Raw genomic sequence first — 16,584 nt, forward strand, 5'->3', positions numbered from 1 at the left:
GCACAAGCTATCACCAAGGAGGTTTAAGAGATGGAGTTCCAACTGGCCGTAATTATTCAAATAGTTGTCACTTTTCTATTGATGTACAAAAGAATTCCACAGGTGCATCTGTGCCTTTGGTGACGGGGTTGGACGCCGCCGTCTTGCTGAGCAAGCTGAAGATTCATTTTGAACGTTAACTTAATGTTGGCTATATTTTGCTTGTTCATCTATTAAATGAAACGAAATCTCACTTAATGATAAAGCTCATTAAACAAAGGTCAATCCCTTCAAGAAATATGTGCAAAAGTGTAAATCAGAGCTGTATCATGTGAAAGTGTTTAAAAGTGTACCCTCTCGGAAAGCCGGTTTTATCACTTTTCCACTTTAATAATTCCTCCAAATAAAGCTGATATGGAATAATCTTCGAGTATAATTCTATATTGATAGATATATCAGATTAGTGGCCAGGCAAGGCCAGTCGAGTAATTTTCATTTTCATTTCATCATTTTTTGTGCAATTTCTATTCGCGCATCCCCGTGTCTTTACCATTATATACCACCTATCTTTTATAAGTAGGGATGGCGGAAAGTAATTACCATCACAAAGACATATATTCGTTAGAAAGTGGCTGATCATTATGCAATGAGACATGAGTCAATTGTCTTCCTATCTGCGCGGCAGATCCAGTTTGCCACATGCTTCAAATACTTGAAGCCTACTTTCCAAACACTGACAAATGAAATTCAGGAGCATTTAAATGTATGAGTCGTGTAAAGATGAAATCCTAACAGCTGCAAAGTGTAGCATATATTGATTTTTTTTAATTTTTTTTAATGAAACTCCTAAATTGTTTAATTCTGTCAATATGCAATATGAATGGCATTTTGAATGATTTGATGAGCCAAAGATGACACTGTCCCAATTCCACTATGACAAGGGTGTAGTGAAGCCAAACTGCAGTGACTGGAATACACTGTAATGTTTAGATGTCTATAGACAGCTGAGAAAAAGGTGTAGAGGCGTCTGGTGGGCAACCATATCTTCTCTGATTACAGTCTGAGCAACTCGCTGTTTAGCATCACATCCTCGGCACAGGAGAACTGCCCCAGCTCTCTACAGAGGCTCTTTAACTGACCCAGGACTTTCCTCTGGGCGCGATCCGACGGGTACTTCTTCTTCCAGATCAGCTTATGCAGGAGGTACTCGATCCAGAAGACGTTGGTTTTCGGGTTGAAGGCCTCCCATCGGTTGCTAACGGCAATGGGAGATTGCAAAGAGAAGAGCAATAAAAAAATCAACCAGTATCATTCAACCACACATATTTCATTTACACTTGTTTTCTCATTATTCTGGTGCAGGATTTTCCTAACACATTATACAACAATACCCAAAGGATTCTGCAGACATGACAATTTTCATCAGGATCACAGAAAACAAAGCAGTGTCGGCCAAGTCAAATAGCATGAGACTGGCATTATTTTCTAATTCAAAGAAGAGTTAAAGCATGACTTAAATGGGATCTCAGCATCAACTACAAATTTGCTGCTTTGTTTTATGGATAATATTGCTGGCCTGTTTCTGACTAGTATTTTCTATCCAGTCTTTCAATCGCAATCATAGTGTGATCTTTGATGAATTTTGGTGGTATTGAGAATAAAAGAAATGAGAGGAATAATAAATGCTCTGTTATTGTCATCTCACCAAGACATCTATTTAAACCAAGATTATCTCTTGGAGTCCATATTAGATGAATGAACAGCATTTACATTGTTGTTGCTTTCCTGATGTCTGACCATTATACCAATACCTTCACAACTGTTATGTTTTGTGTGTTTACTTGGCTCAAAGTTCCCCTTTGGTTAACCTCTCTTCCCATAGAATAAAATTGTTATTTGTGTGGATTTTATGCCAATCACAGCTCGTAATGAGAGCTTCTTACTCGTTGTGTTCTTGCATGGCGCGATAGACGTCAAACTGTTTGTCGCCCTCGCCGGTGAAGAGCGTCGGATCTTCTGCTAGGTCGCAGTACACAGTGCAGTCATCTGCAGAGTTTATGAAAGGGGATTAGAAAGAGAGAGTATGTGTGAGCTACGTATGTATGCTTTCATGTCGAATGACACAGCCAGCATAGGCCATGAAAGAGAATACTAGTAGAAAGGAAGAGAATGCTGGAAAATTTGTACAGGTTGTATGTTGAGATTGGACAGGCTAATATCTATGTGACTTTCACAATACAGACCAAATAATATCTTAATGCTGTTTGATATTCTGATATGTAACAACAGATTAGCTTGATGAAATGATCGTGCATTAACCTGATGTGTCTTAGCATTTGTTACTATTGTAATGCATGGGGTGTGTAGGGGTCACTGTAAGATGTATATGGGGATCGAGTGGGGAGGGATGGGGGTTTGGAAGGGCTATTTGAAAGGAGTACAGTTACGGGAGGAGGCTAAGAAATGGTCCAGCATACGCATTTGCATCCTAGCACATTTTTTGACCTCATGTTTTACCTTTTTGTTTGTTTCTTTGTTTGGTTTTTTTTTTTTTTGGGGGGGGGGGAGGGAGTTGATATTATTATTCCATCAAAGACAGGAGCATTAAAGGGATGGCACAGTAGTGGTTGAGGTGGGAATTCAGCTTTAAAATTTTTACGAGACATTAAGAAACCACTTTATGAAATGTTAACAAGTCTACAATTCTCAGCAGAATTCAAAGTTTATTTAATGAGAATTGATTTCAAAATGGGTGAGGCAGCCAAAACCAAAGTAAAACAAAGTGATCCTAATAAAAGGTGGGTTCCATCCCTTTTATTAGGATTGCTTTATTTTTGATATCTTAGCCATTTCAAACCAATTTTCATCCAATTAATTTGAATTTCCCTTACAATTATACAATCTTTCATATTTCATGAGAGGTTTCTCATCATCTTCAAAAATATCACCATCAAAAAACGTTGGAAACCCCAAACCCCATCTCAACCGAACCTATACCATCTCTTTAAAAGGGCTAGGCCCGTCATTTACATTACACAATGTGGTTTTTGTGCTGTGTCCACATCATCTTTTATCCCTTACCCTTCTGCAGTCTGGACAAGGTGAAGTCTATGATGCTGACATGAAGACCGTGTGAGTCCACAGACACTTCCCGGTTACCAACGGTCAGCCACACCTGGTCCTCCTTGGTGCCCTTGACCAGCACGTTGCCCCAGTGGAGGTCCCGGTGCTCAAAGTCCAGCTCCCGCTCGGCCACTGCCAGGGCCCCGGTCACCTGCTGCAGGACACTGACCGCCTGATGTACGTTTTCAAACTGTGGGCCGCAGCAGAAACATATTAGAATGTATTTCATCAGCAGAACAAGAAGGAATAGAAATACATCTGCAATGTATAGCCAATATTTCATTTTGTTTGTGAGCATAATGGTACACAACAGCTACAAAAAGTCAAACGTAATCATCCCATATATCTCTTTCAATTCCATTTTATGTTACATTCTAGCAGAAAAAAAGAAGAAGATACCAGTATGCAACATATACATCATTAAATAGTGAACTGAGTTTAGGAAGCATACATTAATTTTAAAACAATTTGTTTGGAAATTTTGGATGAAATATCCTCTTCTTGGCAGGGCTTGAATTGTGTGCCATCTAATCAAATGCATGATGCACAATTTAGCAAACCCAAAATAATTCAAGACATATTTTAATACTTTTTTTGTTTCCTCTTTATTTATCATGGGAAGTGCATGTGTTCAGGCCACACTCTGCTATTCTTACAGCACAAAAGATGATAATGGTATGCATGTTAAATGACAAGTACACTAATCTCACTTGGAAAAAATAACTTTGCTCAGATCAATTTACCTCAAAACCTTCCAGATCCTTTCCTCCATCAGCAAACTCAAATATGATGAAGAGCTGATCACTAGGAAATATATCTGTGAGAAAAAACAACAACAGGTCAATGTATATTCATTACTAAGAGGGTGTATCAACCAGTATAAAATGGAATGGGTGAAAACGAAAAACATCAATACAGACTGAGAGAAAATAACAATCCATTTTTCTTGTCTGTTATATCATGCAGCAAGATTTAACATCAATGGTTACAGTCATATATTTTTGCAACTGTCAGCTTATGAATTTTCAAAATCATTCGTAGTACAGACATTAACCTCATAACTTTAGCGTTTACAGAGTGACGTTCTTAGAAGTGTGAGGAAATGTTCATCATAAAGCTCATTGTAACCCGTTGAGGACGAGTCCCGAGTATACTCGGGCAGGAGTCTATGGGAAATGCATGTTGTAGCAAAATCAAACCGTCCTCAACGGGTTAATAGCCAAATCTCATATCCCAAAGAGTCTTCCTTTGTGAGGACACACCTATTTCATAATTTAGATTAATTTTTATATGACAGTGGCTGCTTAACCCGTTGAGGACGGACTGATTTTGCTACAACACGCATTTCCCATAGACACCTGCCCGAGTATACTCGGGACTCGTCCTCAACGGGTTAAAAGGAAATTATTACTGCTGCAGGACCAGAATTAGGCAGCAATGGTATACAATCCATCCTGAGGAATATCATACAAAACAAGAGTTTTACGAATTATACTCGGAAGGATCCCGTACCAGGCCGGTCATTCTCAGACGTCTTCTTGCGGTCAAACTTGTCCCACTCGTCCAGCAGCTTCTTCGGGTAGGAGCCTCGGACGCAGGCCACACGGTTCACCTGGATGAAATTTGAGCTCCTGTTGTGGTCCCCGTCTCTTAGCTTACTCAGTTCCCTATGCGAGTATGGATGTCAACACAGAGGGTAAGGTCAAACAGGAAGCACTGAGGATAATTATGTAATGAATGGGTCCTCCATGACATTTGAAAACATATTCTCAACATAAAGTGCACTCCAGCTGTTAAAACGAACACGGTTCTAATGAAATTCCGGTTGCAGCGAAGAAAAAATTCAGACAACATTATTCGCTCTATGTGTTTTCATTGTTTATTTGTTCGGTTACAACAAAATTTTTATATAGCGAAAGAAAACTGCCGGTCCTGAGGACTTCGTCACAAGAGGAGTCCACTGTATAATTTACTGAAAAAGTAGCATAATTACAGTGATGATGACGTAAGGAAATGTACTCCACATATTGTACGGGCTATGAGATAAACAAGGTCGGAAGTGAATTTTCTTGAGAAATCTTCAAACGAAATTTGACAGTCCAAAAAAGCTAATTTGTTTGTAATATTTTACAATGTAACTATAGATGTCATAGAACATAAATACATCTTCCCTTTGCTATGTACAAAGAGGTTGTACACTAAGCATATATAGACATTTATTTTAAAGATTAATGAGTTGCACGGACACATTAAAGAATTGTGCGGTAATCTATCACACAACATTATATATTCAGTGCCCTAATGACTTTGTTTTCAACAAACAAAACATACATTGTATCTGCGGCAAAAAACAAGTTTGCCTAAAAAAAAAGCAAATACATGTAATTACTTACTTACAAACAAACAAACAAATAAACAAACAGACAAACACCTTCCAAACTGCCATGAAGAATTGAACTGGGAAAGCAATTGTTGACCCTACTCGTGACTACATCTCATCTCACCTGGAAATAACAATTTCTGGCAGAATTTCCTCAAATGTTTTCTGACTCTCCTCATTCACAGGGAAGTCCCCTTCAATTGGAATGACCTGCAAGAAGGACGTATAATCACCTCAGTATTATACAGTCAGTTGACTACCACAAGGGTGTATCTCCAGTCTGAGTTATTTTCTAACATAAGTACAGTCAAACCTGCCTTAGCGGCCACCTCTCTATAACGGCCACCTGTCTACAGCGGCCACTGAAAAATCCCCCCGAGAGAAAAGCCATGTTAAAGACCCTGTGTATAGCGGCCACCTGTCTAGCGCGGCCAGCGGCCACAAATTTTGTTTCCCGCGGTAGATTTTAACCTGTCTATAGCGGCCAAAAACCCGATGGAGCCGTAGCCGAGCCGATAATTCAGCGTGTTTTTCTGCTTTTTAGCCGTGCCAGTCATTCCTGGGCAGCGTTCAGTGATCGCTACCGCTGCATTCATCACTTACTCAGTCAAAATAATGCACTAGTGTTAAGCTTTCTTCATGACTGTGCACATGCTACATGTATACTACTGTGCGACAATTTCATAAACACCGGCATTGTTCTATGCATGATACACACGTGTGCATACGTACACACATACATGTACATGTAAGTATAGATGTATACAACGATGATACATGTACATGTAGGCAATGCACACAAAGTTGGATCACCTGTCTATAGCGGCCACCTGTCTATAACGGCCACTTTTTCGGTATCCCTTGGGTGGCCGCTATAGACAGGTTTGACTGTACATGTAACATATGATTGGATTAAAAAAGAAGAAGTAATGCTTTACAAAGATACAAGAAAGCAAGTTTATAAAATGGACTCAACGACGTGTATAAAAGAAAGGAAACCATCCAATCAAATCTGACAATATTTTCTCTGCTCAGATATTCCCTAATTTATACGCGAGGCATCTTGGCGAAGACACACACACAAAAAAAAAACACTGGAAAGAAAATAGGATGTACCTTCACTGCATTGGCTGAGGCACTGTCAACATGGATGTCAAAAATAATCATACGGTGCGTGTAATTGAAAGGTGACAGTGTAGTACTTTACAAGAAAAAAAAAATGTGCAAACTACTAAATCAGCACTTCTGCATCTTGGAGTATTCCTATTGACCTGAGATTCTGAGAAAGATCATTTGAATACAAAACATCATGTTCATTTAATAGATACTTCCAATAAATGATCTAATTACCTTGAGTGCTACTGAGGAGCATTTGTACTTGCTGCGGAAGACCTCCCCATAGACACCCTCCCCTATCTTGATGCACTTTGTCATCATGGTTGCCGGGATACAGGAGGAGAAGTCTGTGATGTCCTCCTGACCACACTGGGCCAGCACCTTCTGCCTCGGGGGCAGCAGTCGTCCGGTCCTCTTGCCTCTGGTTGGAGTCAGCGCAACCTATCACAGTTACAGCTCGTTATTCCGAAGGTTCGTTATTCCGAATGCTCTTTAGTCCGAAGATTCGTTATTCCGAAGGTTCATTATTCCGAATTTCATTTTCGAATTAACAAATCTCCGGAATAACGAACCTTCGGAATAACGCCACAAATGTTCGGATTAACGAACCCTTTTTCATTTTCGGATTAACGAACCTTCGGAATAACGAACCTTCGGAATAGCGAACCTTCGGAATAACGAACAGCACCCCCTATCACGTGTCAAGGGAAAATACTGTCACCATTGTAATAAAAGCTGTAGAGTTGTTGAATGAGTTTGATGGGGTGGTGGTTTGTTCAACATGAATGAGCGCCCAAGTCGTTGTCGATTCATTTGGAGGAGTTATCATAACTGTTTACTTTTATTCAAATTCATGAATTCATGAACTGCTTACTTTGTTGCTGTATGCATAATTGTCTATGCCATTTAATTATTGCATTGCTCTCTCGGATTTGCACTTCAGTTGGTCTGTAATCATATTTATTTGTCTGTTTTTGTTTTTACATGTACAGCTCTCTCAAGCCACAAGCAAGAGACCTGGTTCTACTCCGAATTGTGTTCAAGTATTTCCTGGCTGACCAGAAATTGCAATGGCACCCTCACAGGATTTCACAGCTTTGTCACAAATTTTGCAAGAATCATGAAAAAAGTCTCAGATTACATGGAAGTACAGAGACATACAATGTAAGTCTGTGCAAACTGAAGTATAAAATACGGGTGACTCTTGTTAAAACAAAGTCTTTGTGACCGGCAATTTTATTTCCTTATAATATAGCAAAATTTTGCTGTAGCTGAAGAGTAAAGTACATAAAGATATAACGGTCACGGTGATAATTTTAGGAAATTAATTCTTATTTTGTTAAACTGAGAATGTGTTTGTCATAAAATGAGAGTGCACTGTTTGTCTTTTGCAATTATATGACTATGTGTGGATTATATTGCCATATGATGTCATACTTTTTGCTGTCATCTCATGAAAGCATTACTAAATACATGGAAGGTAGATGCATAAAAAGTGATGGACTAATCCCAGAATACATAAAAATCGAGTAAAAGTGACAATAGGCCAACTTTGAGATGTCTGGATATAGAGTTGTACTTGGAAACATCCATTGAGCCAGTACATTATGAGATATGTTTAAAGGTACTCAGTACAAAACAATACTGATATGTGTGTCTATTATATTAGACTTTGTTTCATTCCTTGCTGGATGGAAAAATTAAAACTGAATTGAATTGAATAGAACTAAATTGAATTAAATTGAATTGCTGCATTACTTCATCTTATCCCTGAAAGAACTTCTCCTTATATGCTTGCAAAGAAAAGTGAAGTTTGTACAGCACTTGAAATAAACATATTCGATTCTATATTTTTGAAATTTGTATGACAGGGAATATTACCTTAAAACTGTCCAAGGCAAGCCGACTGATGGTCTTGTTATTGGCGGGAGTGTTGAATAACAGTTCATTCTGACTCTTGTTCCTGTCTCTCAGTTGGCGCAATGGCTTTATTCTACCACTGGAAGACTTTGATATTCTACTGGACTGTTTTTCAGAGGACGCATCAGCAACGGAAGACCGATGTCCAACACCAGAGAGTAATCTTTGCTGCTCTTTGCATGAGACGAGACAACTGTTGTCACCTGTACTTCCTTCCTCATCCTCTGAGAATAGATCGATCGTTGCATTGGCTGATACCACTAGAGAGTCATGAGACAACTTATGAAGTTTCACATGGCACGGTTGAGTCCTGCTTTTGTCTCTGTCGATGGTAATATCTGAGAGATCAATGGCAGAGAGACGCCGGGCTGCATCAGACACGTCGCTAATCCTGCTCGGCAACCTCGGTGGTTCTCCCGCCAATAACTCATCCTCGTCGAAGCTGAGGATGTTGCTCGCGAGCACACGTCGTTGCTTCCTGCGCTGCCTGCCGTGACCGTCCGGTGAGGAGGGATCCCCTCCCTTCATCCGTCTCCTGGTAACGTGACCCTTTGTCTCTACTCTGCGGCCAATACTGTGCTCCTCGGCTCCACAAGGTGTGCTGGTCTCCACGGCAACCCTTCCTTTCTCGCACTCATCTTTGCGCAGCAAGATTGGACTGATAATGCTATCATCATCTGCAGAGCTACTTGACGCCTTCTTCTTTTTGGTTATATCATATATCAAGTCAAATGACAGATCAGATGGTTCTGAGGCGAGTCTTCCCCCTTTTCTTTGTGGTTGTTGAATACTGACCACTATGTCGTCATCAACTTCTGTATCACCTTCCTCAACTTTCTTGTACTTGCGACTGAGTTTGGTGAAGCGCCGGCCCTTTTTGGGCTCTCTCTTCCTCTTCTTGTCATTGTCTCCCTCTGAATTGACCTCTGTAGCAAGGTCCTACACAAAGAAAGATGAAATCAATACTTAGATATTGGCAAAACGGGTTTGTTATTTGAGTTTTATTTTCATTTTTTTGTTTCTGGGCCCATCATGCCATATTTCCTCAAATTATATTTGTGTAAAAGTAATGAAGCAGAAGCAATGACAATATACAGTATGACTTTTATGAAAGGCAGACAAGCAGTATTAAAAAAAGTGATGTTGTTTCAAAGTTGTCAAAATAAGGAAATCATCCAATATCAAGAATTATAACAGCCCATCATTACATGTATGTCTTGGTCAATTTTTTTTTTGTGATTGGAAATCTAAGGAGCATTAATATTTTCATCTCAAAAATACAGGTGGTAGCTCTGAAAAAAAAAAAAAAAACATGTTCAAAGTTATATTGATGCCACAGGAATGTGAGATTGAAATCAAAAAGGTAAATACGGGTTTATATTTTCATTGCAGGACTTGTAAATGAATTCAAATGTAACTGACATCAGGTGAATTGACACAAGCCAGAGTTGAGAAATATATACATGTAATACATTTCCACATAGTTTAAAAGAGTAAGCTCAAACTTTTAAAATGATCTACAATTCATGTATAACTTGTAAAAATTGGACCATCCTAATCCATTAAAAAATTGAATGAAATAAGAGAGAGATTCGAAGGTAAAGTTTCATAGAATAGGAAGAAAAGAGAAGTTAAAAGATTGAGGTCACTCATCACAGGTGTGCTGTGCAGAAGGATCATTCAATGAAAACATGTTCTACTTTCCAGTGAAAGCAGCACCTGTCTGAAAGCATATGATCCATAAAAACTGCTCATAGTAAATACCTTGATTTTGGTTTTGTTTTAAAGGCATAATTTACCACTTGCAGATGAAACAAAAACCCAGAATTAGTGCTTTAAAGTAGTTTTAAAATGTGAGCTAGGGATAGAAACAACCAATGGGAAAATTTGAACCAGTATAATCGATGTTAAGAATTGTTAATGTACAAAATGTGAACAAAAGTTATGATAAAAATGTTTCCAGACTAAACTGTCTACAGTTATGGTTTAATGAGAAAAATAGCAATATCTCCATATATTTTAGGAATTACTGCATAAATTTTATATGGCTGGATGTTTTGTGATACAACTGACCTACACATATGCATCGAAAGAAATATCTTGAACATTTTCAAAATCACTGCTCCAAAAGGTAAACACGACCTTTAAGTCACCAAATTTTTGACAGTATTGTTGGTAAGAGAAGATTACTCTCCCAGGTAAGGCAAACTTCACAATATTCTAGTAGGTCAGCCCGAATGAATTTCTTCGGTCCATTACAGAGAATCCCAAATTGGCAACTTTTTGTGGGATTTGAGCTGGGCAGTCACATTTGTCAGTTACCTCAAGAGCAGCTTTGGCTTTCCTTGCAGCCTTTCTCCTTGGTTTTTTGCTGTCTCCGTCAACTGGAGGGATGATGTTCTCCTTCTCTAGTACCCTGCAAAAATGAATCATGCCAGGAAAAAGTTGGTAGTATTGCAGATTAAAATTAGACAAAAATATGCACACTTAAACTTGATTACTGGATATCTCCTTCTTTTCATGAATACAGACACTATATACAGCATTTATCATATCACCATAATTTCAACTACAATACAACTGTACTGTGCAAACAGCCTTTTATTACAGAGTTAATTGATATAAACCAGAGCATAATTACATATAAGCTTCAAAAAAATGAAGTTCATTGACCTTGGCAGAATGTGTCAACCTACTAGTCACATTCCCTTTACTGCATTTTGTACATCTTCCACAGCTTAAAAACATATCATACAATCACTGAATATTTACAACTAGTTGTCACCAACGTTTGACCTTGCAATTGGACCTTTCACTTTTATTTCTAGATTAGAACATTCATTGACTTAAAGTGTTTACCAGATGTTGTTACTAAGTGCTATTACAGTTACTAACTTTCATATCCAAAGAATGAAAAGTGAAATATTTGGCAAAAAATTGTATTAATTTCAAACACGCAAGTTTGTCCCTTTACATTTGTTGCTTGTTGATGAACACACTGTCACATGCATTTATAAATTACACTGTCTCTGCAATTGCACAAAATGACACTTTTGTAACAGAGCGGTGGCACTTTAGATAAATGAATTCAGTAACCTTTGACCATGTACAAATGTAATGCAAATTTGCTAAAATATCTATTTCATAATGTCTCTTGATACAAACAAGTACACACAAACAACTGGCTAACTCAAATGAAAATGAAACTTCAGGCTTGTTTCAGACACGCAAGTTCCATGATCAAGATCTGAATTATACAGATGGACGGACATACAGCCTGAACCGACAGTCAACATCTAATCACAAAACCCTCTCACTTGAGCTGACCTACAGCTTGTATTGGGCTAAAGACTCAAGAAAAATCATATACCTTCAACATTCTAAAATCAACTAAAGCAGAATAGGTACTTACTCTATTGAGGCATCTGCTGACAAGGCATGCGTTGACTCGTTTTCGGGGGAACTGAAGACGTTTGATATTCTGCGCACGCCAAACAGGTGAGGCGATATCCAGTTGTCTTGTGTCATCTTTTTCTTGTTGCGACCATAGGTCTTGACAGGGCGTCCATGGCCATTGAATGCCATGTTGACTGCACACTCACCTATGAAGAGGCCAACAGAACTTGTCTAGAATTAAGAGTAAACAAGAACAAACATTAACGTTACGCTTTGAGGAATTAAAAAAAGAATGCACAATGGAGGAACATAAATTACCCATGTACTTCTTGTATTTAATTGAAGGGCCCCTGAAATCCAATGCATGTTGATTTGTGTTGATTTATGATACCCTCAACATCACTTTTGCGGTGAAACAAATAATTATCTAGAAACATTCCATGTATTTTTAAAGATTTTTTTTCTATTTTACCTCAGATTACTTGGGTATGCCCACAAAAAATCTTTCCAAACCAATATTCCTCTTGTGACCTCATCTGTCAATCATTGCTAAAGTACTGAAATGTTTAAAGGACAAGTTCACCTTCATAAACATAAGGATTGAGAGAATGCAACAATGTTAGTAGAACACATCAGTGAAAGTTTGAGGAAAATTGGACAATCGATGCAAAAGTTATGAATTTTTAAAATTTTTGTGTTGGAACCGCTGGATGAGGAGACTACTACAGCTTGTGAGTCATATGCGTACAACCGTATAAAGAAAATATAAAGAAAATTCAACATATTTTCACTTTTTTCACATAATAAAAGAGCACTTGACTTGGCTCTTTCTAGAGGCAGGGGGAATAATATTACCCATAACATTTGTCGGTAACGAGTCGGGGGAATGTGAACTTTTTTCATAAGATGAAATTTTGTGAAATTCTCTTTATATTTTCCTTATATTGTTGTACGCATGTGACATCTAAGTTATTCACACACTGCAGTAGTCTTCTCATCCAGCGGTTACTGCACAAAAACTTCAAAAATTCATAACTTTTGAACGGATTGTCCGATTTTCCTCAAACTTTCAATGATGTGTTCTACTAATATTGCTACATTCTCTCAATCCTTATGTTTATGAAGGTGAACTTGTCCTTTAACAAAAGACATTGGAATGCACCTCCCCCTTGACTCAGCACAACTCGCATGTTCCCTTGCCATGTCTTTTGTTATCACATTAATATCACAAAACATGCAAACTTGAGATATCCATGGACCGCGTCTAATGCAGTATATCGCGGAAGAAAAAAAAGTTTGGGGGCACCAAGTGCAAGCAAATATAGAGCTCTAGACGAGCTTTAGCTATCAAGCTTACTATAGAGATCCCTTTGGTTTTGATTCCTGTGCGATCTCTCGCATGCTACAGCATGCAAGAACTTGAGATATCTGTCTGCGTGTGATACAGTATATCGCAGAAGAAACTAGATATATCGCTATGGCTACTGATATGCCTCCGCCATAATGCATGGTTCTCCTAATAGGTCTATAGTACAATGTCTTGACAATGTGTGATGACAGTTTCACACAATTGGCAAAATATTAAAATGACAGGTTTGACACAAATGTGCTGAATGTTCACTTTCCTAGAACTAGGTTCAATTGGATGAATGATTAAAATGTCAGAGTGCAGGTACTGTATTTGGGGAACTGATGATTTTTACTTGACTTTTGACCCTTTTATAAGTTTATGCATTGAGTAATTTTCAAGGTATTGAGAAAAAGTATAATTTCAGTATCAAATGGGAAAATAGCATTATCTAAACCTGGCCTTTGACCTTTGACCTCACAGTTCCAAAGAGAATCACTGTTAGGTTGAACATGCATAAATATGTAAGTTTCATGATAATACCTTGAGTTACCACTTTCGAGATATGGAGGAAAAAGTGCAATTTAGCACTTTCACTTGACCTTTGACCTTTTGACCTTTGACCTTTTGGCAAGAAACTTCCCTAAAAATATATATTGGGTAATACATGCCATACATCAAGTTAAAAAAAAAAAAAACCTTTCAGGCATATTGCATTAGGAAAGTAGTGATATTTTGAGGAGTTGACCTTGACCTTTGACCCCCCTGACCTTAGACCCATGACCCCAAACTTCCCTAGATAATCACTGCCCATCGGTACAAGCATATATATTAAGTTCCATGAAGATACCTCGAACCCTTTGCGAGATATGGAGAAAAACATGAAATTTCAATTTTTTTTTCACAAAATAACCTGTGACCTTTGACCTTTGACCCTGTGACCCTAAAATCCACACAAAGTATTACCCCCCAAGGATATACCCTCCTACCAAGTTTGATGTAAAACCACCACACGGTTCTTGAGATATCGACAAAAAAAAAAAAAACGGGACGTACGGACGTACGGACGGACGACCCGAAAACATAATGCCTCCGGCCACTTCGTTGCGGAGGCATAAAAATGTTTGGGGGCACCAAGTGCAAGTAAATGTAGAGAGACAAGCTTTAGCTATCAAGGTTAATTCGCTATCGATGTGAATGAAGGCTTGCGTGGCTAGAACTAAAAAAAGAGGGGAAAACGGGGTTAATGGAATACAAACTTCTGAATAAACGTGCTGAATTATGGAGAATGTTTGGGGGCACCAAGTGCAAGTAAATATAGAGAGACGAGCTTTAGCTATCAAGGTTAAATTTGCTATCGATGTGAATCACCGTGAAACCACTAGCGAGTGAACCACCGTGCAACCATTTGCAAGCTCAGTTGCCTTTTCACTTCTCCGGAACTGCTTCAGATACGGGATACACCCCCGAACCCCCTTTGATGGAACAAGCGTATTGAATATTTTTTAAACTAAAAAAACACATACATAACTCATATCTACAGCAGTGTAAGTGAAATATATCAAATTTCTTTAATCTCAATTTTCATTTTGTTAAATATCTCACAGAATTTCACAAAATCCCAAAATATATATCAGCTTGAAAATCCCCCAGAATACGGTCATCGCGATCAGAATTTGGTCATGCGATATGCGCGTTCAAAGTCAATGTGTGTTCAAGGCCTCTGCAATATGCGCCGTGCACTACCCTGTTGGCACAAAATTGCATCGGGGACGTTGCGGCGCCCGTTGGTGACCGAATACTGGGAAGTCGGCACTTGCATTCAACCCTTGTATATTGAGTCACTGCATCGGCACGTACGGAAATTACATTGTAGGTGATCCGAGTATCCTCTCGGATCACCTTTTGTATCTGTACTGATTCTTTGTTTATCTTCTTCTTCTTCTTTTTCTTCTTTCTCCTCAAAAGTTGTGCAGACGTAAGCTCAGAAAGTCCTGTGCCTATCAATTTCAAACTCATACCATGTATGTATCATGTCCCAAAGACACCAAATCTAATGTATCATTGCGATCAGTCGACCGTGACGTCACTATGACGTCATTATATGAAAACACATTCTCAATCATATATCATAAAATGGAATGGAATTTTCCAATGAAATTTACGTCACATATAGACCAACGGTCTATTTCAAGTTATGCGCATTCTACTCATGTTCTCAAAATTCATATTTTTTCTTAAAACGTGCGCGTATGCGCGCGTTGAAATATTTGTATGCTCAAATTTTTTTTTGCACACGTTTCAGACCATTTTGGAGCATTTTTTTAAAAAGTGAAAAAATTGGACGGACGCGTACGTGCGCGCACATACTATCCGCACGCACAGCTCTTATGCAATAGAAATTTCCCGTTTTTTCACACTTATCGGATGCCTGAAATGTCAAGTCACAGTTCATCTCTTTTAGTGGTCAACGTGTTTACCATAGTCTAGTGTTCAAGCGGTCATTGCAGTCTTCGAAACAGTACAATTACTCAGTGCAGTCGCCACGTCTGCACTCTCAAGCATTGCCGCGCCGCCGCGCCTGGCGACACTCACGCCAGTAATCGCTCGCATTTCAGCATTCGCATGGGTCGTTTGACATCACATTTAAATCCATGATTTTAGATATGATGCCTCAAACCGATTTTGCTCAAATTTCGTGAGTAGGCCTAACTAGGAAACTTGTGAAGCTTTATGGACATAATCAAGCGAATTGCCGCAGTCCTTTCATTTTCGCGTTGCATTGCAAAAAAGCGTGGAGACTCCTTATAAGGGGTGCCCCGGGGGTTACTTATAAGGGGGACGGGGTTACTTATAAGGGGGACGGGTTACTTATAAGGAGGGGCCCCCCTTGTGAGTGGGTTTCCCGAACTGAATTGCATGCATAATATGCATGCACATGCAAACAACTCACGGAAGGCAACACCTCTACACAAAAATCAATATCTGGGACTGTGTATGCAGTGACGTTTAATCTTGACACGAACCCGAGAAAAATGCACTTAGGTTATTTAACATCTAACAATCAAAGCCATTCTTATAGGTGAAATATAGACGCAAAATATACTTACAATTTATGAAGTGTTCTTTGAATGTTTAATGACAATAGCCTCGGAAAGCGAGAGAGGAGTTGAGCCATAACAGCGAAATATTATTGACAATTCCGGTTTGTGTTTCTCATTTCGAATAGAGCGCCAGTCTTACAACCTCTGTGATTGGTCAAATATAATGATCGGCTTACAGCTTTTCATAACGAAGGCTGCTATTGGAGCCTTGAAATTGC

At 38.8% G+C, this 16,584-nt stretch overlaps 1 protein-coding gene across 1 annotated transcript; it reads right to left on the minus strand.

The window, feature by feature from the left end:
* Window positions 1-906: 906 nt before the first annotated feature.
* On the minus strand, window positions 907-16,447 carry LOC139740750 (uncharacterized). Its single transcript, XM_071651326.1, has 11 exons — window positions 16,373-16,447; window positions 11,931-12,120; window positions 10,841-10,934; window positions 8,480-9,457; window positions 6,833-7,039; window positions 5,607-5,692; window positions 4,615-4,769; window positions 3,846-3,919; window positions 3,061-3,292; window positions 1,923-2,025; window positions 907-1,234 (listed from the first exon to the last, which is right to left on the minus strand). Exons 2-11 carry the CDS (start codon window positions 12,101-12,103, stop codon window positions 1,033-1,035), a joined length of 2,304 nt encoding a protein of 767 aa, XP_071507427.1. The 5' UTR covers window positions 12,104-12,120; window positions 16,373-16,447; the 3' UTR covers window positions 907-1,032.
* Window positions 16,448-16,584: the final 137 nt, after the last annotated feature.

This window comes from Diadema antillarum, unplaced genomic scaffold, assembly GCF_040938485.1.
Source record: "Diadema antillarum isolate AM-2024a unplaced genomic scaffold, OU_Dant_1.0 seq00000877_RagTag, whole genome shotgun sequence".
NCBI lineage: Eukaryota > Metazoa > Echinodermata > Echinoidea > Diadematoida > Diadematidae > Diadema > Diadema antillarum.